The 21745-nt window shown below is 41.4% G+C and overlaps 1 protein-coding gene and 1 long non-coding RNA gene across 2 annotated transcripts in view; both read right to left on the bottom strand.

Moving 5' to 3' along the window:
- Positions 1–21745, bottom strand: part of LOC310866288 — a 579577-nt gene that overhangs the window by 469754 nt on the left and 88078 nt on the right. The window lies entirely within an intron of this gene.
- LOC310865612 (uncharacterized protein) lies at positions 306–7248 on the bottom strand. The gene is made up of 7 exons (XM_083774784.1): positions 7240–7248; positions 6545–6795; positions 5248–5436; positions 4891–5060; positions 4345–4494; positions 3665–3837; positions 306–1338 (listed from the first exon to the last, which is right to left on the bottom strand). Exons 2-7 carry the CDS (start codon positions 6776–6778, stop codon positions 920–922), a joined length of 1335 nt encoding a protein of 444 aa, XP_083630910.1. The 5' UTR covers positions 6779–6795; positions 7240–7248; the 3' UTR covers positions 306–919.

Below are 21745 nucleotides of genomic sequence, written 5' to 3'. Positions count from 1 at the left end.
TACCAGTACCAATAATGCTGCTACCAGCTGTATTGTTACAATAAACACCATCCGCCTTCTTGAGTGAGAAAACGCTGAACAAGTGAGTCAAAACATTTCCATTTTTCCTTTCTTCTCCTGTCTCGATGCTGATGAATGCCATTGTGTACTTTTCATACAATGGCCATAATCATAGGATTTTAATCCATTCTTTTCTCAACCAGTTACACAGATGTATCAGGTGCATCAATTTGCAACAGCGTGACAGCTTTTAGAAAGGCAGATGTTCCAAACATGAATGTAAACATAAAAGACAAGAAAAAGAATAATTATTCAAATTGCTGTTCTTTATTGTCACAATGGTGAGTGTTATATTATACATTATCAGTTTAGCTCTGCAGCAGTGTTAAGTGTTCTCCAAACTTTGTGTACAAAACACTTTGACCACCTCACATACAATGCATTATATTTAACCCGACATGGATGTCAAAAACCCCCCAGCCTCTCTCCTTCAACAACAAATCCGCTTCATGGCTGAAATGGATCGAACAGGTAAACATCAATAAGCAATCAGATTTCATTGGTACGTTTTTTTTTACAGTTGGTAAGTGTTGTACATATCATTCCAAACACCATTCCAAATTTAAGTGACAATGCCATTGTCAATACATTTATTTGTAGCTGATCATTTATTTTTTAGACGGAATAGAGGAACAGGTTGATTCAACTCATGCAGGATTGATGCTATAGTATGCTATATATTGAGCTACATACAGTCCAGGGTTTAATTAAATGTCTTTCCAGATGGCTCGCCTAGTGTCCATCACAGCCCACTTATATATATTTGCTGGTAAGAGTGAAGGTCTGTGGTGAGTTTGGGGATTTATAAGCCATTTTGGTCAGTAGTGCATTATTTAGTTTCCTGCTGTGCTTCCCACATTTAGCTGTCATGTACTTGGTGAATGATGGAGAGGCTCTTAGCCGGCTCCGTCTCCACAATGCTCAACTTCAAACTTTCATCTGTCCTTTCAAATCCCATCTCCTCGCCTCTCTCTTTCCTGTTATCTTTTCCACCCCTATCTCTCCTTTCATCTCTGTCTGTTGTTTCTGTGCCTGCTCCGTGAGGCCAACGTGTTCCATCATCTTGTTCTGTTTCGTTTCTCGCTCCTCTGCTGTTCGTACTTCTGGGTTGGGATCCAAGTGTGTTCACACTGGACCCAGCTTGGGTAAAGTAGCTCTTTAGCTTTGCCACGGGTCCCTTATCATTATCAAACAGTTGGTCTATGTAGGCCTGGGTGCACTGATCTGTCGTGATGAGGTCCAAATGTGCATCAGGAACTGGGAATGGGCCATTTGTCCCTGTGAAAAGGTAATTCTCGGTTAAACTTAATTGATTAAGTCCTTAAATTGAATTCACTGAAAGTATTACAGCCTAAATTTAAAGGCTTATCTTGTCTTTATCACTTAATCAGTGGACTTTGTCAATTTATATAGGCTTCAATTCAAACACTATTGCAAATGTGCCCACCTAGCAGCAAGGGTGAAAAAACTGACCTTAAAAATAGTAGCACATTTGTTGCATCAGAATGAGCAACACAAATCCCCATTTAGGACAATTCTATATGAACTATTGAATAACTAAAACACAATAGCCAGGACCCTTTTTCTTTTTAGTTCACATGCACAGTTAGTGTGTGGTAGCCTTACTAGCCTACATCCTCAGTGATCACAGTTATTGGATTTAGCTTCAATCAGTATTGTTTGTTTGATACAAACAAACGATAATGTCAAAGCAGTCACCAGTCACTAAACTCAGCCACCTTGAATGCAAAGTACAGCTTGCAAAACACATTTGCTTTGGACCAGACTAGAAAACCATCATTAACATTTTCACACAGATTGCAACGTAAGCTAAAACTGCTGAAAATTAATTAGGCTATCCTAAAGCCTAGTCCACACCAATGCAACTAGTCAAAACATGCAACCAGTTTATTGTCTGTGCTAAATAATAAAATAGCCTACATATGTATATCAATGAGGAGTTTGTAAATTCTAGACTGGAACTTGGATTGCTGCTGCTGCCATGGTGACTAAAATATGTGTTTATTTTTTAGTGGTGCAACCACTCCTATAGACAGCTATGTGTATCCCTGGGTCCCTGTGTCCCTGGCTGTGTCCGAGCACGGAAATAGCGTTTGGTTGGTTTTCACCACCAAGTGTCACTGTTGCGCAGCCTAACACACACACACACACACACACACACACACACACACACACACACACACACACACACACACACACACACACACACACACACACACACACACACACACACACACACACACACACACACACACACACACACACAAACTGTATATATGATGATTTCGGGTGTGACAGTACAATCACAGTACAGTACAGTACAGTACAGTACAGTACAGTACAGTACAGTACAGTACAGTACAGTACAGTACAGTACAGTACAGTACAGTACAGTACAGTACAGTACAGTACAGTACAGTAGAGGGACCCCCACACAGTAACTCTGTCATTTCTTGACGGTTTCGGACATGGGACGGCTCACAGGAACCGGGTCAGCACCCTAGCCACGTTCCTGTGGGTCTGGAACCTCCGGGGACTCCCACACGGAGTTGCATCACTCAATTGTCTCAATGGGCACTCCAGGGCTCCGTAGTAGCCTATTACAGTTATAATATATATATTTACAGTTAGAAAGGACAAAAACCCAGCCTGTTTGCTGTTACTGCACTCATGGCTAGTTCTAGTCGCATCTTTCGGCCAGAAAAGATCTCCAACGAGGACCTGTACCTAAAGACAAATTGTTACAATGTGGTACTGGAAATCAAACACAGACGGCTCAGATGGCTCGGACATGTCCTTCGAATGGATCAGAACAGCATTCCTAAAGTAGCCCTAAAATGGACCCCACCTGGAAAGAGGAAACAAGGGAGGCCAAAAACAACCTGGCGGAGAACTGTGACCTCATAACTGAAGATGGCAAATCTGACATGGGGCGAATGAGGCACAACATGCTGCACAGGATAGGACCAGATGGAAGCAGATAGGTGCATCCTTATGTTCCACCGGGAACGGAGAGGAGTTCTCAGTCTCAGTCCCCATGACTGAGAACTTTAAGCCCTGGGATTACTGTAGTGCAGCTGGAATGGTGAAATAAACAATATTTGGACAGCATGTCCATATCTTTGCCACCAGGTGGCAGTACTAGCGCAGAGCCATGCTTGAATGATGGAAACACTTGTACAGACATAAACTGGGGCTGAATTAATAATTTATATTGGATTAGTGGATAACTGAAGTGGGAAAAGAATATTTCGTATTTTGTACAAATGTCTATGGTTATACCAAAGACTATGAAAATGGGCCCGAATGCCTCCCTGCTTGGCATTCAGCATCAAGGGTTTGATTGGGGGATGAATCTCTGTGACATAATCTTATAGCGTCATGCTAGGGGAAGTACTGTAATCACGCTACAGAAATGGGCCTTATGGGCCACATGGCTCCGCAAGGCTTACTTACTTACATTGAAAAATTACATTTTATATTGACTAGCTTTCTCTCGAGTAAAAAACAAAGTTTGAACTCTTATCTTAAATGTGTCTAGAACTATTGATTTGATCAAGGTCCAAGAGCCTATATACTGTACCTGTGTGTCTCTTTATAGCAGATAGAGGAATATGGACACTGATCCCTGTCTCTCTGTCTGTCACGGTGAAACCTGTCATCCCTCCATCCTCCACCTCACTGGGGAAGTCATGGGATTCCCGGAGCCCCCCCCGACACTTCAACACACGCACTCCACTGCAGCGGAGATAGCACCTGGGGAGGAAACGGAGTGGCGTATCACCATTCACATGACGTGTGCTGTAGTCTAGCAATGTTCTGTACATAATGTTCTATACACAACAATGTTACATACAAATCACCTTTACTTTACAGATTATTAACACATTTAAACCTGACGTTGAATCTTTTATTTATTTTTAAAACCTCATCTTTCTGACCCCATGTAATTGGCCGCCGACCCCCATCTGAAAATATGTTGTTCCAGGTACCCTCCAGAAGCAAAGATTTGAGTTAAAAAATCAAAGAAATTCAAAGAATATATATTCAACGATTTTTCACGATTTTTAAAAAATAGCAGACTTACAAGTTCAGTACGAGCTTGTAGATCTGCTATTTTTCAATAGCTAAAGCATAAAATAATGCTAACACCAAAAGGGGTTCCCGCCCAAAATGGGTTAAGTAGATACTTCCATTTGTAAATACATTTTAGGAATAGAATGGCCGAGTGCTAATCTATATTAATCATATCACTGTATATACCTATAAGCATGTATGATCTCGTTGAGATCTTCCTGGTACTGTTCCAGCACAGCCTTTGCAGCCACTGTCTCCGTTCGTCCCTCTAGACCAGCGAGGTGCACCAACATGTGGGTGTGAAATAACGCTCCGCTGGCCCACTGCCTCAGAGTCCTAGGAAGAGAAAAGGTGAGAAAAGGAAATTAACGCAAACAAATGCATGCAAATCACACGCAGAGAAAGCACATTACAAGCCAGGAATGGAACTTACTCCATATAAAATGTGAGTTAACCACATTGTATATGGAGTAGTACTAGTCACTACTCCATGTAAAATGTGGTTAACTGGATTTCTCTACTCAACTACTGTATTCCATTTTAATGTAGTCCAATCATGCATTAAATGCAAGAGTAGCCTTTTAGTCAACCACAATCTACTGTATTACATGGCGTCTCATTTTCTTCCAGTAGGCCAGTTTTACAGTAGTGTGAAGGAGAGGCTGATTTGAGGCCTGTATTCTTCTTGTCTATTCTTTTCCATTTTGATCAGCCATTATTCCAGTGCATTACCTTGTGTCACATGTCCCTCCCAGTAGGCAGGTCTTTAGCTGTGTAAGGACCAGGCTGAGCTGAGACTCCAGCCTCATTGTGTCCTGCCTCAGTCGGTCACAGTCGCTCAGGTTGATCCGACATCGCTTCAGATACTCCTCCATCAACTCCTGAAGCTCCCACACCCGCTGCTGCAAGAGGGGAATCACAGCAACTTGGAATGAGTTGAATATTGGCTTGTGGTGAGTGAGGCATGACAGTATATAATTCTTATACGGTAATACATTTTCTGAATTTTTAGATATTCTTGCAACGCTCAGATTGAGATTATTTCTGAATTATGGTCCCTTTGAATTTATTTTATCCCATTATTTTTACCTGGCTTGAGGAGGACCCTGCTGACGACCTGGTCCCCTCTGACATTGATGATGTATAGGCCATCTCCATCACCATGGAGACAACAAGTCCTACCAAGCTAGCCAGACGGGGCTCATCTGAGAACGCTACTAGTCGGCCAATCAGATCCTTGAGGTAGGTTGGCGCCCTATTTCTCATGTCGCCTTGAAACTTTGCAGAGGAAGGAACAAAATACCATTAGTATACAATTACAAGTACTACAGATTAACCACTTGAACCCTAGTTTTTCTGTGGCTATTCTGGGGTGAGCATGAGCATAGATGAAAATGCCAGCTCTAATTAAACTTGTAGATCAGCTATTTTTGAAGAAATGTTTTGTTGTAGTGGGAAGAAATAAGGATAAAAGAAGCGGATCCAATATAGATCCCTGTGGACCCCCGGTCAACTTAGTATATATGGTTTAACACTATCAAACTAGCAACTAATAACTCTGTTTCTAGTTTTCTATTCTTCCAGGTAATTAATTGTATTCACCTATTGTCTCACATAAAAATTGGTTCCAGATCAGACGCCTTAATTGGATGAAAAGCATCAGTACTCTGAAGTCTGAATCTCAAGTAGTGATAATCACTGATTTACGTGTCAAATCTTTGATGCTCTGCATTACTCGTCTACATCCATCATCCACAACCAAGCAAACATGGTAAATGAGATTGAATGTTTTGACAGCTAGCGTAATAGAACGTCATGCAATCTCCAGTGCAATATCCAGAGATTAAACGGTGTGAGATGTGTGGAAATGGGCCTGGGGGGGAAAGCATCTCTGTCATGTTTTGCCATATTTTATACTTTGGCAATTCAGAAATAGGAAATATAGCTCATAGCGCATCACTTCATGCCGTGCTATGAACGTGAACGTGGATATACGTACAGTTAGGAGGATTTAGAAGACATTTTCCTCAGGTCTCAACAGGTTACTTGCAAATGATAATACACTAAACAGTGTAGGCTATTGTTGTGTTGCTAGGATATTTTTCACTTTAGCTCACAATCCACATTTATTCTTCACTTTTGACAAATACTCCCTTTGGGCAATTTTACATTCTACAGTCAGTAGGCCTATACAAAATAAATAATAGAACTGTCTTTGTTATTGCAGGTTAGGTTACTTCATCCATATGAAAGTGAAACTTGGGTGTCCAACCGAATGACACATTTGGTTATATTTGTACACAATCAATCAATGAATACAATGCATAGCCTACTGAGTATTTCAGTGCGTGTCTACTGACAAAAAAAAACCTTTAGCCTGATTCACCTGTTGCAGGTGTTGTTGGAGGCGGGTCCTCGAATCAAAGCTTTCCTCTGGATTGGCTTGGATAAGAGGTTGGGTGATGCCCAGGTCAGGCAATGCCCCGGCCTCTGCCATGGTATCATAAATGAGGGAGCCAAGAGCAACAATTGCCGGTTGAGGACAGGACAACTGCAGCCCCATGATGACTTTTACCGGGTATGTCAGGTTAGAACATAATTGCATTGCCACGTCTTGCATTACAAGACATGGTACATCTGTAAAAGCAGTATAAGAAGAGAGAGAGAAACAAATTTAATTTGAATAACGAAATGCTGCTTAATTAAACACGACTTGAAGCATGCCATGCGGTCAATGTCGATCTCCTCTACATTATCTATAGTAAGTCAGGTTATGAGCCTAGCCCCGCGAGTCAGAACCCAATGGTAGTAAAGTTTCTGACATTTCTAAGACTCGGCACGATAGAATGAGCTGACCCAGGGGGTCCCGAGAGGGGCTAGTATGAGCCTTGCACATGACAAGACAAACAAACTTCTTTGCCACAAGCCAAGGTGAATAAAAAGCAGCAGTACTCTGGATCTATCATCATCTATATACTCTTAATTAAATAAACTTTCTAGTTTCTACACTCTGTTTAGTGATTTATAATGTCGTTTAGCAAAGAATGACATAACCACTCTAAGATTACAACATGTAAATACCAGCGTCACTGCCACTACACTCTCCTACTAATGCAGTAGTAGCCTATTTAAGGCAGCAAGAAGATTATCTTTAGATCCCATAGCCGGGGTAGATTGCGATATGATTGGCTAGTTGGTTCATCACAGCCAATCACAGTGTTAAACAGTAATTCCAGGATATGGGATTTGTCAGAGCTTTCTGCACTGAAGAGACACAAACAAGACAACCGCGGAGTATGATAGGACTGCGGTAAAACTATAGCTCCACCTAGCGGTATGAAGCGTTCCTAATCTCTCTGTCTGAAATAATGACCTACAAGCTTACAGGTTGACAGTTTTTTTTTATCTCTTAAATGGGACAGAGCCTTAAAAGCCTGGTAGCCAAAAAGTTAACCCGGACATGTTGAGTACACCAACATTTTATTAATTGTTTAGTATGGGTCCCCAGCATGTAGAAACTGCCAGATGCTAACTTGCATATGTTGGGCAATTTTTATAATTGGCATAATATGTGACCATACCATTAACAACCTATAGAAGGCAAAATATTCAAAATTTCATCCTGCTTTATCTAGCATGTGATGTGTCAAACTAGGGGTTTTCATGATGCTGAATGCCTGAATCCATTCCAAGCATTAGTTTTTTTTTAAAACACTCATTGGGCTTAAAACAGCCATGCCCACTTGCCCAAATGTGCTGACATCATTAATTTGTGATGACGGCATTGGCCGTTTTTAGCCCAATGAGTGTTTTTTTGCAAAACTAATGCCTGGAATGGATTCAGCATCATGAAAACCCCCTAGTTTGACACATCGCATGCTATACATAAAGCATGATGACATTTTGAATATTTTGCCTTCTATAGGTTGTAATTGGTATGGTCACATATTCTGCCAATTATGAAAATTGCCCAACATATGCAAGTTAGCATCCTGCCGTTTCTACATACTGGGGACCCATACTAAACATTTCTAACATAAAATCTTGGTGTACTCAACATGTCCGGGTTCACAATGGGGCTCTATGGACTGGCTACTAGACTATAACAGTCTCCCTTTTTCATATATGGGGCAAGGGAGTTATAGACCTGTCAGTTAATGATATTCAAAAACACTGCTGAAATAGCCTACATGTGCATGTTTCTGCCATTTCACCCTAACTAGACCTGGGAATTACTTGGGAATGATGTAAGTTGGGAAGCTAGTATGCAATACCCGTTGCCATAGCATTTATAGTAGGATGTCAATGTCATGTGGTACAGCCGCATGCATGTGTGTGGGCGCACGGACGCACGCACGCATTCAAATAGATTCATACATTAATCTGTCTCTTTCACTCATTCCCTCCATTTCTACATCCATCCTTTACTTACCTCTCTCCCTCCCTCCCTTCCTTTCCTCTGCTTCCTTCCTTCCTTCCCTCTGTCTTATTTACTCCTTTCACTTTCACTCACTTTCACTCGCTCCGCACACCTCCCCCCCTCCCCCCCAAGCTCTTTCCCTATCTCCTCGTTCTTTTCTGCTATCGTCTACATATGTATTCTGTCAGCCAGATGCTGTGTTTACTGGCTGAAGGCCACTGCCACTGGAGAGAGAGTGTGTGTGTGTGTGTGTGTGTGTGTGTGTGTGTGTGTGTGTGTGTGTGTGTGTGTGTGTGTGTGTGTGTGTGTGTGTGTGTGTGTGTGTGTGTGTGTGTGTGTGTGTGTGTGTGTGTGTGTGTGTGTGTGTGTGTGTGTGTGTGTGTGTGTGTGTGTGTGTGTGTGTGTGTGTTAATTTTATAATTGGTTAAATCGATCCCTCTGGCTTCTGGCATTCTGTTTTAAAATACAAAATTACTATCCTTTTTTTTTCGGGCAGGGCTGACCAGGCCGACGTAAGATTTCTTGCAGCCCTAATACTACTCATCCCCATTAGCCTACATCAGCTGGCACATAGCCTATAGGGCAGGGGTACTTGAGAGATATCTATCTTTCTATCTATCTATAAATGCACCACGTCTCTGTCTATCTGTATGTCTGTCTGTACAGTATGTGTGTACGGCTGTAATGCACGTAACTCGAGAACCATTCGCCCCACCGACTTAAAATTTGACACACTCGTTCCACACCCCCACAGGGAGTGCAGTCTGGCCAGTCTGGAGCTGGCCTGTTCTGACATCACAGCACTCCATAGGAATAAAGGGACACAGAGAGACAGATACAGAAATCTCCAGATGGGTGGAACGGGTACAACGGGTATTGCATAACAGGGTGGTTAACTTCCATCGTTACTGACTCAGTGCTCTATAGCTGGGCACCAGTCTAGTACAGCTCAACAAGATCTACCCACTATAAAAATCATTATCCTTTATCCATTATCCATTACAAAGTTATTATCCATAACTATGTAATGCTACTGACGTTTGTGCAAAACACTTGAAAACGAATTATTGCATTGTTATGCATTGCTCCCTCCCTCTGTCCCTATCCATGCACTTTCTCTCTTCCCCTTACTATTTTCTTCCTTTCACCTCTCTCTACTCTCCCTCCCTTAAGTTTTTCTATCTCCCTCTTTCTCCCCTCCTTCCGTTTTTGTGCCTTTCTCCTCTCCTCCTCACTTCTTCCTTTCTCCCTATCTCAGAGATGCGTGCACTGCTTGCAAGTTCTCTCTCTTCACACAATTGACAAATTCGTCAGGGAGGGGTAAATATTTAAATGTATTCCGCACGCACGGTCGCACGCACGCAGACACACACACACACACACACACACACACACACACACACACACACACACACACACACACACACACACACACACACACACACACACACACACACACACAGCTTGGCAATGTGTGACAGCCTCCTTAGATTAGTAGTAAAGGTTTGAGAAATGCTTTATCCCCATGCATCCCTCTCAGTCTCTATCCAAAGGTCTCATTTCCATCTAAGTTTGAGAGGAGAGGACTAAACACTTGCATAATCATCATGCTGTCAGTTGTTTGCCACTCACGCACGCACGCACACACACGTTTACAAGACAGATATAGGCCTACCACAATTTTGTAATAAGTTGGTCTTTCAATTTATTGACGTGTTGACAAAATGTTTGTGTTGCGGCTAATGTGGATTAAATAATTTGTTTACTTCTTCTTTTCCCCCCATCCAACACATTGATTCCAACAGGATATCTTGAAAATGATTGGCTGGATTGACATGGAATGTTCACCTTCTTGCTCCCCAGACCGGCGACCGCTAACAGTCCACATATATTGGTGAACGCATGCCATAGTGGATAGCGCCATCTTAAGCCAAAGCTTTTCGCTTACACACCAGATATCTAAATATTATGAGCGGACAGACTGCCATGAAATGTGTAGACTACAGAGCGCCTTCATGTTCCCTGGAGGATGAACCTTAGTGATTTTGTTAACCCCACTTACACACAAGATATCTCCTAATTTAATTGCCAGGTTTCCATATGTCTGTCCATTTTTTGCAAGGTGAGGGCTTATGTGGTTAAATGTTTATGTCTTATGTAAAGACCTTTGAATTGCCTTTCTGTGTGAATTGTGCTATACAATATAATACCTGTGCCTAATCTCAAAATTAGGCTGGCTGTCACACCCAGAGGAAAGAACTGTTCAGATCTTTTTGAGTTACAGTGTTTTGATGTTGAGCGGTGGTGTGGATGGCTTTTTCACACACAATCCCCCGTCTTATTCTAAAAGTAATTTGCCTTCTGGGTTTGTCTTTAGTTTTTGTTCTCTTTTCATCACACACCTATTTCTGTTCTCTCCATTTCTTTGTTGGTACAGCCTCTCTCATTCCTTCCCCGTCTCTTCTCTTGCTGTCTCACTCTCTCTGTCATTATATCCATTGATATTTCTATTCATAAATCAACGTGTTTGTGTTGACACAGCACATAATCTGGAGGAGGAGGACTGTGGTAATTAGCCGGGTGTATTGATGAATTTGTGACTGTGCTCCTGTGTGTTTGCTCCACATTACCCTTAGTTCCCTTCAATCAACTCTCTGTATGTGCACATAATTTATGCCGTGTCTCTCCTCTTGTCCTCTTTTCTCTGTTTATCTCTCTAGCTTTTCCTCTTCAGATCTGTCTGTCTGTCTATGAGTCCGTTTGATGAGGGCTAGGTGCACAGAAAAATGACATACCAAAAGATCTCCATCGTTGCCAAAGGTTTATTTCATCAAACTGTTCCAAAAATAAAGGTTCAAAATAATTTCGCAGGAAAATATTTTTCACAAAAATAAACTATAACTTTAAAATATAATGAAAATAACAAAATTAAATGACATGCTTAAATCCAAGCATCCAGTGTGGACATTTACCAGTTCCTACACTGTCCTAGGGCAGAGCTCCCCTTTTGCCCCCTCTCCCCCATGTCTCACCATGGACTGACTACATGAACTCCAACCCAGGCCTCTCACTAGTGGCCCATACCATCTGTCTAGAGACAGGTTTCCCCAAAACATTCACTTACACAACTAGTGAACATGTAACCCAGAAAACATTTCCAAACATTTACAGTATACTTGTCAATCCTACAATAATTAACAAACCAGGTTTTAAACAACCCGTTCCGTTGTAATCATACTAAATAGTATGTATTACCAGACCCATGCCCCCTGCAACATGGTGCAACCCAATTGAATCCTCCACCTATAAAAGGAGCAGTGGATTCAGTAGTGACTCTTTTGTGAAACTTTGACCAGGAAATGAGGACAGTGTGAGTAGTGGGTGTTTGAGTTATCATTACTATGTTGTCAAACTGTTTGTTTGACCAACCAATTGTCTCTGTCCAAATGATGAAATGAAATGAATGACTATATGCATATAAAACGGTAGAAGTCAAGATCAACTGATTGCTAACTTTAATAGCCGGCATAGTTAAACAGCAAACTGTTGGATAATGACTGAATACCGACATGTGGGAATACTGAGTACGAAATGAGGTTATGCCAAACAGAAAATTAAAAACAAACAAACATGTGTGGCTCAAGAGGAAAAGTGAGAAAGCATTCTGTCTTTATCACACTGTCTGTCTGTGTGTGTGTCCACACTCCACACGAGACATACTCTTCCTTTCATGTGGCGAAGGGGGGCTGGGGGTCCCAAATGTAGAGTGGACTTATGCAGCAACACGGCTAAGCCACCTACTGCACATGCTCAATGATGATGGCACCGTCAGAGAAATGGCCAGGGCATCACTCCTACTGGACCTGCGCAGGAGGAAGGTACCCCTGGCTGCTGCAGACCAGAATAACTTCCTAGGCTTTAGGAGGAAAGACTCTGGGAAACTGGACTCACAAGCCAAGGGCTTCGGGGTCTGGTCTGATTGTCCAGCAAAAATGGGCAAAAAACAACGAAAATGTGCCCCTCTCTGATGGATTAATTACAGACTCCAGCGTGGTAGTGAAGGCTACCCTCACCCACCAGGGAGTGGACACTAGACTACAGGAAGAAACGGCAAGAAGGGTTCTGCTTAGCACGAAACAGACTGAAGCCAAAGAACATTGGCGTGGCCTTCGACTGCAGGGAAAGTTGGCCTGTGTTGATTCAGCTGATCACTCTGTTTCACATTCGATGTACAAAAATGCTGCTATTGGGGAGGATGTTTTAAAATTCACCATCAAAGCAAGACTGCAAGTATTACCAACCAAGTACAATCTGTCAATCTGGTATCCCGACACCCACACTCAACAACACCTAGAATCCATCGCACACATAACAAATGGATGTAGTGCATACAAAAACTTGTATATTGCTCGCCACGACCGGATTGTTGACCTAGTGTCTGATGCAGTTCGAAAGTATGTGCCATCTAGTGCAGCAATGTATAAACATTCAAGAGTGTTACCAGATTGGTTTAGCTGTGCATGCGATGTCTTTGCTAACATCCCGAATACACCTGATGTCTTTGTTGACACCAGTCACAAGGAGGTCCTGATTCTGGAGGTGGGCTGTGTCTTTGATTTGTACATGGACCAGGCATTCCAAGATAAATATTAACCATTACTTGGAAGTATAACAAACTTGGGGTTTCGCTGTAGATTTGCCATACTGATTTTCGGAAGCCTGGGCCATGTGCATAAACTGACCATGAGTGGCCTAAGAATAGCTGGCATGACAAAAAGCAAAGCCAAACAACTTGCCAAATACTGTTCTGTTTCGCCTGTTATAGGCAGTTTGTCTGTGTGGAGAAGGAGGTGCCATGTGTATCCTTAAGTGAACATGAACTGTCAACCCCGTTATATTTGTTTCCTTGTAAAATTTATTGTAATTTGTGGATTCAAATAAAGAAATCGAAGTGTGTGTGTGTGTGTGTGTGTGTGTGTGTGTGTGTGTGCGTGTGTGCGTGTGTGCGTGTGTGCGTGCGTGCGTGCGTGCGTGTGTGCGTGCGTCTCTCTCTCTCTCCCCTCCCTTAGATTCTCAGTTTCTGTAATTTTTCCTCACTCCAAACTCCTTCTGTTCTGTGTTTATGGGGCGTGGAAGAGAATGAAAACAAGTTCAATACAAAGCGATAGATCATGCCACATATGGGGCTGGGTGGTGGGCATTTTGTGGAGTTAATGCATATTATTCAGGACTGTTGGGAATAATTATTCTAAATGGCAGCTGGTGAAAGGAGTATTAATGTCCCCTTTCTACATGGATACATCCAATATTACGGGCTGATGAAGACGGTCACCGAACCAAATTTTAAGAGAAAGAGGGAGACGAACTGATGAGAGACTTGGTGTATTGCTGCTGACATACAGTATGAAAATCTTACTCCAATAAGTCCACGACTTCTAGGGCACTTCACACAGGGATACAGCAGGGATAAAGTGCCTGCCTGCCCAGTGCCCACAAGGGCTACACAATATCGAAAATGTGAAATATGCGCAAAATACATAATGACATGTATCTATTCACAGAGCATACCTATTTACATGCACCTCGACAGTGGGTGCAGGGCCAATAAGGCAATCATGGAAGGTAGGGCCTGCACACCATTCTTAGGCAAAGAATTACTAAAGTTAAAGACAACGTTTCGATCTCACAGGATCTTCATCGGGTCATGTATTCACTGATAATTATTTAAACTTGCTATCAGGTTTTTAATTGAATTAAACAATCCTGGTATAGCCTAAATGTTTTTATTTAAATTAGAAGAAAATGTTAAGGGGAGCAGTGACAAACTAATATACAATAATCCATAACTTTCTTCAGTGTGTGTAGGCCCTATAGTATACAGTATAGGCTTTTTTTATTGTCCATGGGTTCTATGTTGGCAGCAAACCTACGGCAAACTGGACATTATAATGATAGCTTGTATCATTTCCATCTACACCGCAGGACTCTGTACCTTCTATCTGATGTTAAGAATTACAGTCTGCTCATACATGGGTTGGGGTATTGTTGGACCTGAATGGTTTTCATGGCCACATCCCCTAGGTGATTGCCAATGGCCTTAAGTGGAATAACTACCAGACCAGGACCACAATCCATACCTAATAACACTTCCACTGGCAGTAAAAATGAGTTTATGCCCTAACACACACACCAAAAAACTATTATTTATAATTTTTGTTGAAAGAAGACATAATCCACAGGAACGGTCTGTGTTTACAAGTATTTTGTAAGGAGTAACCTGATCAATATGCTAGTGCATGGTTGAATAGCCTGTTCTCAACCATGTTCTCAACCAGGCCGGAAGCATAACCGTGACTGATTTTGCCCCTATCCGTCCATCCATCTGTGTAGTGTGCCCCTGAGGTGGGGTGGGAAATTTGGTTATTTTTGGGGTTTTTTTTATTGGCCTAAAATATTGTCTATATACATTAATTAATTTTTGGGCTCAGAAATGTAGTTTTCTATAACTTTTATTATTGAGATGTCCATAGACCTAGTGGATGACATATTTAAAATGGTTGCAAAAGTTAATGTTAAATTTATTTTGAGAAATTTACAGAATTATAATGAATTAACTATAAACCAAGTGGGGTATGCAATTGCTGCATAGTTTTTGTAAAGATGGTTTTTAGGTCAATGAACATGCTAATAGAAATAGACTTTTAGTTGCTTTGTTTTGCAGACAGATGTTTTATGTAGTATATAGGACTATGGATGGAAATTAGCATTCTTGCTAATTATTATTTACACATATATTTTTGTGTGGTGTTTATTAATATGCGTTGCCCCATCCAAATAAGCAAATAAATAATAAATAGATGGCACATTGGCTCTCTTCATGTTTTCCTTGGAGGCCTCTGATGTCGGTGGCAGAGAGCAGAGCTTTGGCATTTTGTTATCTTTCTTCCCGTCTTTGCCATCCACCTTCACCCTAGAAGAACCAGTCATAGATGTAACATCATCAATGCCATAGCAAGTAGGCCTACACATTATTTTTGTTGCTTGGGATACAGTTTATACTGTCTGCTGTAAGATCAGCTCATGCTGTGACTGGATGTGACCAATTTTCAATGCACCATGGAATAGGCAAGGAAAAATGGGGAAAACGTTTGGGTGAAGTACCTACAACAATGCACAAACGCAGTAGCGAGATTTGTGAGCTGATGTGACAGGAGAAGGATGTCAAATGGAATACAAATCATTGTGTGTACACTGTTTATACCCTACACTGCTTACAGCAAATTACCTCGGTAGAAATTCCATTATATAAACAGAGCAACTAACCTTAATTCAATTAAATTTGAATAAATTGCTGCTACTTAATTGTCGCAAATGTTTTTTATACTATTAATTAAGTGAATGCAAAAACATTGAAATACTGCTGTCAACTTTCAAAAGTAAGCGTCTCCTATGGATGTATAAACTAACTATCTCTGACAGAAAATGCGCAGGCAGGTCAGGACTCAGGCAGGCAGGCAGGCAGGCAGGCAGTCAGGCAGGCAGACTGACTGACTGACTGACTAGGTAAGGGAAAAACAGATGGGTATAGCCCTAAACAAGGAGAAGTGATAAAAGAGAGTGGAGAACAGACTACAGAGATAATGAGATAGATTAAAAGACTTGTGTGGATGCACTTATAGTTGTACCTGCCTGAGGGTTTGTTTGCACTTTATTCTGTAGTGATGAACACCTGTTCAGACACACTCAAAACACCCACTGGCTATCACAGTGCTCTCTCTCTCTCTCTCTCTCTCTCTCTCTCTCTCTCTCTCTCTCTCTCTCTCTCTCTGAGTGTGTCATTTATGATTTATCTGAGTGAGAGATACAACATTAAATCAAGTTTTACCTTTCTGTGGCTTTTGTTTTTTATGTCATTTGAATAATGCCAATCTGTTACAATAAGGAGCATACTGTATACAGTTACTGTTACTGTATGCTCCTTGTAACAGATTGGCATTATTCAAATTCAAAACTATTTTACATAATTATATTGTTGGTACTGTCTGTATTACAGTTTACAGTACCAACAATATAATTATGTAAAATTGTTCAATTTGCATAAGAAACGCAGTGACGCAGCGCTTTGGCTGTAAAGGGGAGACCCCTACTGGGAACAACCCGCCACTGCCGTGGCTCACTTCCGTTTCCGATGTAAACATTGAAGAAAAAACCCAATATGGCCATCCACAGCACACAATCGGCTCCGTCTTTTGAGCTAATTTAGAACTTCCTGTCTGAGAGCTAGCTAATTTAAGACATACGGTTGCCTTCAGAATAAAATAAGGTTATTTAATTAATAATTATTACATTACATTATTAGTATTATTATTACATTACAGTTATTGTAAAGACACACATTATGTTTCTGTGTAAAAATAAGTAATTAAATAACATCAAAAAGTTATCTAAATTGATAAATGCTATTCACTGGAGTGAATATTCTATTATATTCTAAAAACGACTTATAAATCCTAAAGCCTTGTTTATACTTCACTGTGCAACGGTCCTATGCTGGACAATAGCAGATATGCAAACTCACAGCACATCTCATTCAAGACACTGAACTTGCAGATCTGCCATTTTTGAACACACTATAAAGTTAACCATTTATCATGCTGCTCTACGTGGCACTGCATTCTGTGACATTAAACCAAATGGCATTTTCCACTCTATGACACTACTGTTCTACATTTTTGTCTAATAAAATAGGCTATTAATTTAATCAATCAAACTGCATTAACTAACAGAGATACTACTAACCAAGCTATCCATGTCAACATGCTCTATAGGAGTCTCAATAACAGGTATAAGTAACGTTTAATGTTTAGTAATTTTTAATGTAGCAGAAGAGGCCATTCATTGAACAGAGTTTTGCACAATTTTAACATCCCAGATCGATTGAAATATGAATCTACTGTGCTGTGCTACACCATGATATATTAAGAGTACAATAACATTCCATTGTGAATAAAAACGTATTAACCACAGTGTAATGCTAAAGGTTTCATCACAGGGCTGTCTGCTTCATGTAATATCATTAAAAGTGTTGTTGGTGACAGTTATATGAGTTGGAAGCATTAAGACCCATTTTAACCCTCAATGGCTTCCTTTCTGACAAATAACGTTATTGTAAAAAAAAAAAAAAAAAAAGATTCACGCGTTCATATGTACAGGGCTGCACACAACTTTTTTGGTCTAGTACTCAGAAGAGCACCTGGAGGAGTTGCTTGGTGCTCCTAAAATGCGGCGACCCGTCTCGCCGGATGGATAAAAGAGGGATGAATAACTTATAGCAAAACAATATTTATTGGATGAGTGGGGAGTCAATGGAGGGTATTGCAACTCTAGATTTAGCCCTAGAATGGCTCTTGTTGTAGATTCATCCCATTATTAAAAATATATAAATTTGCTAAAATCTAGGTCCATGTGTGGTCCAGCCCTATGGAATGCATATTATAATAAAAACAAGTTAACAACTTAAGGATAATATGATATGAGCATCAAAGCAATATTTAGATTTTGTATTATTTTGTATTTAAATAACCAATCTACTAGCTCACAACGTGTTGCGACACGTTGTGAGCTTGCAGATCAGCTATTTTTTTAACATGCGACACATCGTACGGCGAATCATACATCAGGCTTCCCTAGTTCCCTTTTGTTTTTAGATGAGGCGACGTACGTAGTCAGACACACACACATGGCTCCTCGGTGAAAAAAATAAACAGTGTACACTACCCGACTTTACGATAATAAGGGACAGTATGTCGAGACACGGTATTCATGTTGGGCAGCAGCAGTGCCAGTCCGCAATGCTTTAAACTCTTCCCACTCCACTATGTCGGAACTAAAACCTTAGTACCCGTAAAAAGTCGGTGGCCGGTGCCTAGGCTGTGAGAGACGCTAATGGTTTCTGCCTCGGATTCGGGTTTTGAGACGGCATCGCACACGAGCAACCATGCTGCTCCAACAGCCGGAAAACAAACACAAGCACAGCGGCAAATGGGAAGAGTGCAAAGCATCCAAAGCATGACTTTTTACACCGGGGACTACAGTAGTTTGCTATCTGAAACGGAGAAGAGAAGACGAAACTATTTGTGTAAGGTTTTCCTGTCAACCGCCCTCCGCCTCCTCCCAGGCTCCTAGCACTCAGAAAGAAGCATGGATCCTCCCCCTTATGAGTTAGGATGCGCTGTGATTGGGCCAGTAGCCACTTTGAGTGGCAGTCGGTGGGAAATGCTCTCGCCACAACATTTTCTAGTATTCTGGCCATAATAATCATTCTGGGCGGCCCCAGCTGTTGGTACGCAGAAGCGCTTCCCGGCGCTTGATTGACAGCGCATTTTTAATTTTTACCGCGCATGCGCACCTGCGCACCACTTATGTGCAGCCCTGCATATGTAGCTATTTTGCATTAGAAGCGGATGGGACCAAGGGACCCGGATGTAACGTAAGAGGACTACAATAGATTCGCGGTTAAATCTCGCGGGCGTGGCCTCACACCGGAAGGAAGTGCCGCCGCCCTCAAATACGGAAGAGACGCGTGGAGGTAGGTTTGGTCAGTGTTTGTTTGGAACGTGCCACGTCACCATCGCGGGTCCGTCTTCGGAGCAAGTAAGTGATTAAATGTTATTTAATACTTAACGCTGTTGTTGTTTGTGTGTTCAAACGTCTATCACTTGAAGTTACTTGTTATGATGTTTATAAATGATGTTTGTACGAAACTGTAAAACAGTGTTTCAGTAGCCGAATGGTTAGTGTCGAAGGTTTATAAACAACTATGCCCGGCCTCAATGTTTACTAACCGTCGACAGTACCCACTCGACTACCGAAACACGGCTTTAAAGAGTAGTATTTACATATCTAAACACAACAAGTAACTTCAAAAGTGATAACATGTTTGAGCCACGGACCACCATTTCACATTAATAGACTCTCACAATGGTGGTCAGTGGCTCAAATGGGTCTGAGAGACTAGATGGCCTCAAATGTTGGTCCGTGGCTCAAACGCTGAATAAATAATCGACTAGAGGTGAGAAGAGTATTGTCTGGTAGGTAAAAGGAAAACATTCTGTGAAAATTGGCACGAAGCAACAAACATTCTTTGAAATTGGTGGGAAACGATCCCGGGCACTCATGTTAACAAAGCTCAGTCACTAACCACTATCGCTATGCTACAATCAGCATTATATAATCCAAGGATCAAAAGTAGCAATCTTCTACATTCTCTAATTGTGTAGTTTTTTGGAAATTAAGCAGATGCTTAACAACAATTGAACTATTGAGAGTGTAAAGATCTACTATTGGGGTCAATTTGGTTACCTAAATTAAATTGCTCTGTATTGTGACAGTAATCATTGCTATAGAGTGTGTGTTCAGTAACAGTGTTAAATAGCTCTATAGTGTGACAGTAATCATTGCTATAGTGTGTGTTCAGTAACAGTGTTAAATAGCTCTATAGTGTGACAGTAATCATTGCTATAGTGTGTGTTCAGTAACAGTGTTAAATAGCTCTATAGTGTGACAGTAATCATTGCTATAGTGTATGTTCAGTAACAGTGTTAAATAGCTCTATAGTGTGACAGTAATCATTGCTATAGTGTGTGTTCAGTAACAGTGTTAAATAGCTCTATAGTGTGACAGTAATCATTGCTATAGTGTGTTCAGTAACAGTGTTAAATGGCTCTATATTGTGACAAAATCATTGCTATAGTGTTTGTTCAGTAACAGAGGTCTCCCGGTCTCTCCAGTTTTTTGTTAAACACAGTCCCATAGTCACAGTACCTCCCATTCACTCCCACTCAGTCCCATTCACTCCCATTCACTTTTATTCACTCCCATTCAGTCACATAGTAACAGTACATCCCATTCAGTCCCATTCACTCCCATAGTATCAGTCCCATAGTAACAATACCTCCCATTCACTCCCATCCACTCCCATGCACTCCCATAGTATCAGTCCCATAGTAACAGTACCTCCCTTTCACTCCCATTCAGTCCCATAGTATCAGTAACTCCCATTATCTTGCAACACAGCAGCCAAGTATATGCAGAACACGTATACACGCATTTGACATAACACAAACAACAAGACAATTTACATACATAAAGACATGAAGACAAGAGCAATATCCACCGCTTTGATTATCCTGATTATACCCTTTTCTATTTATTAAAGAGCTGGAGAGACAGGAATATTCCTGTTACTGAACACACACTATAGCAATTATTACTGTCACAATAACTTTGTACTTTTGCTACTGATGTTTGTGTGCAACATTTGAGCTGGTGTCAAGTCACCTTAATTCAAGTGATAGATTATATACAGGGGCATGCCATATGGTCTACCTGCACAGCCTTTGTGATTACTGGTAGATCACGATGTACCTTTTGGGCACCCCTGCAATACAGGATTACTGTCCAGAATTGTTTTTTATTAAATATAGAGGGTTTAAGTGTAGGGTTTGTCATGTTGGTGTTCTCTATAACCTTTCGTCCTGGGCATGACGTTAAACTGTCCAGTGTAACTCCAAGTTACATGGGGTGGGTATGGTTTGAGAGTTTGTGATGCTCAGTTCTTTTTTTGCGTCTCGGTTCCTCAGGTGGAAGCTGCATATTTGGGTTTTTGATGGGTTGGGTTTCAAGTGGCTGGTCGTTTGTTTAGATATTGAAAAGGAGGGGGGCGAGCGCGCTACCTTGTGGGAGGCCGTTCTTTTCGGCTTTCCATTTACTCCTCTGGTCATTTAACTGAACATAGAAGCGCCTGTTGTTGAGGAGGCTTTTCCTGACCATTGTGCGGTGTTGGACAGTGTCGTAGGCAGCAGAGAGATCTCTGAATGCTGCTCCAGTTATTTGTTTCCCCTCAAACCCATCCTCAATGTGTTGGGTGAGGTTGAGCTCTGTCCAGCACAGGAGCGGCTGGGACGGAAACCAGCTTGGTCTTTAGTCAGCTTGGTATCTATGAGTGGCAACAAGGCGTTGGAGTAGCAGCTTCTCATATAGCCTTGTAGGTGATGCAGAGGGAAATGGGTCGGTAGCTCTTTGTGGATAATGGGTCTATGCCAGGTTTAGGGATTGCAACCACGTTGGCCTTTTCCCAGACAGAAGGGATGGTTTTCTGTGCTATGC

The sequence above is a fragment of the Protomyctophum parallelum genome, assembly GCF_964188405.1.
Source record: "Protomyctophum parallelum genome assembly, chromosome: 10".
NCBI lineage: Eukaryota > Metazoa > Chordata > Actinopteri > Myctophiformes > Myctophidae > Protomyctophum > Protomyctophum parallelum.
Note: the sequence above shows the minus strand (reverse complement) of the source record. Positions and strands in the feature narration are given on the sequence as shown.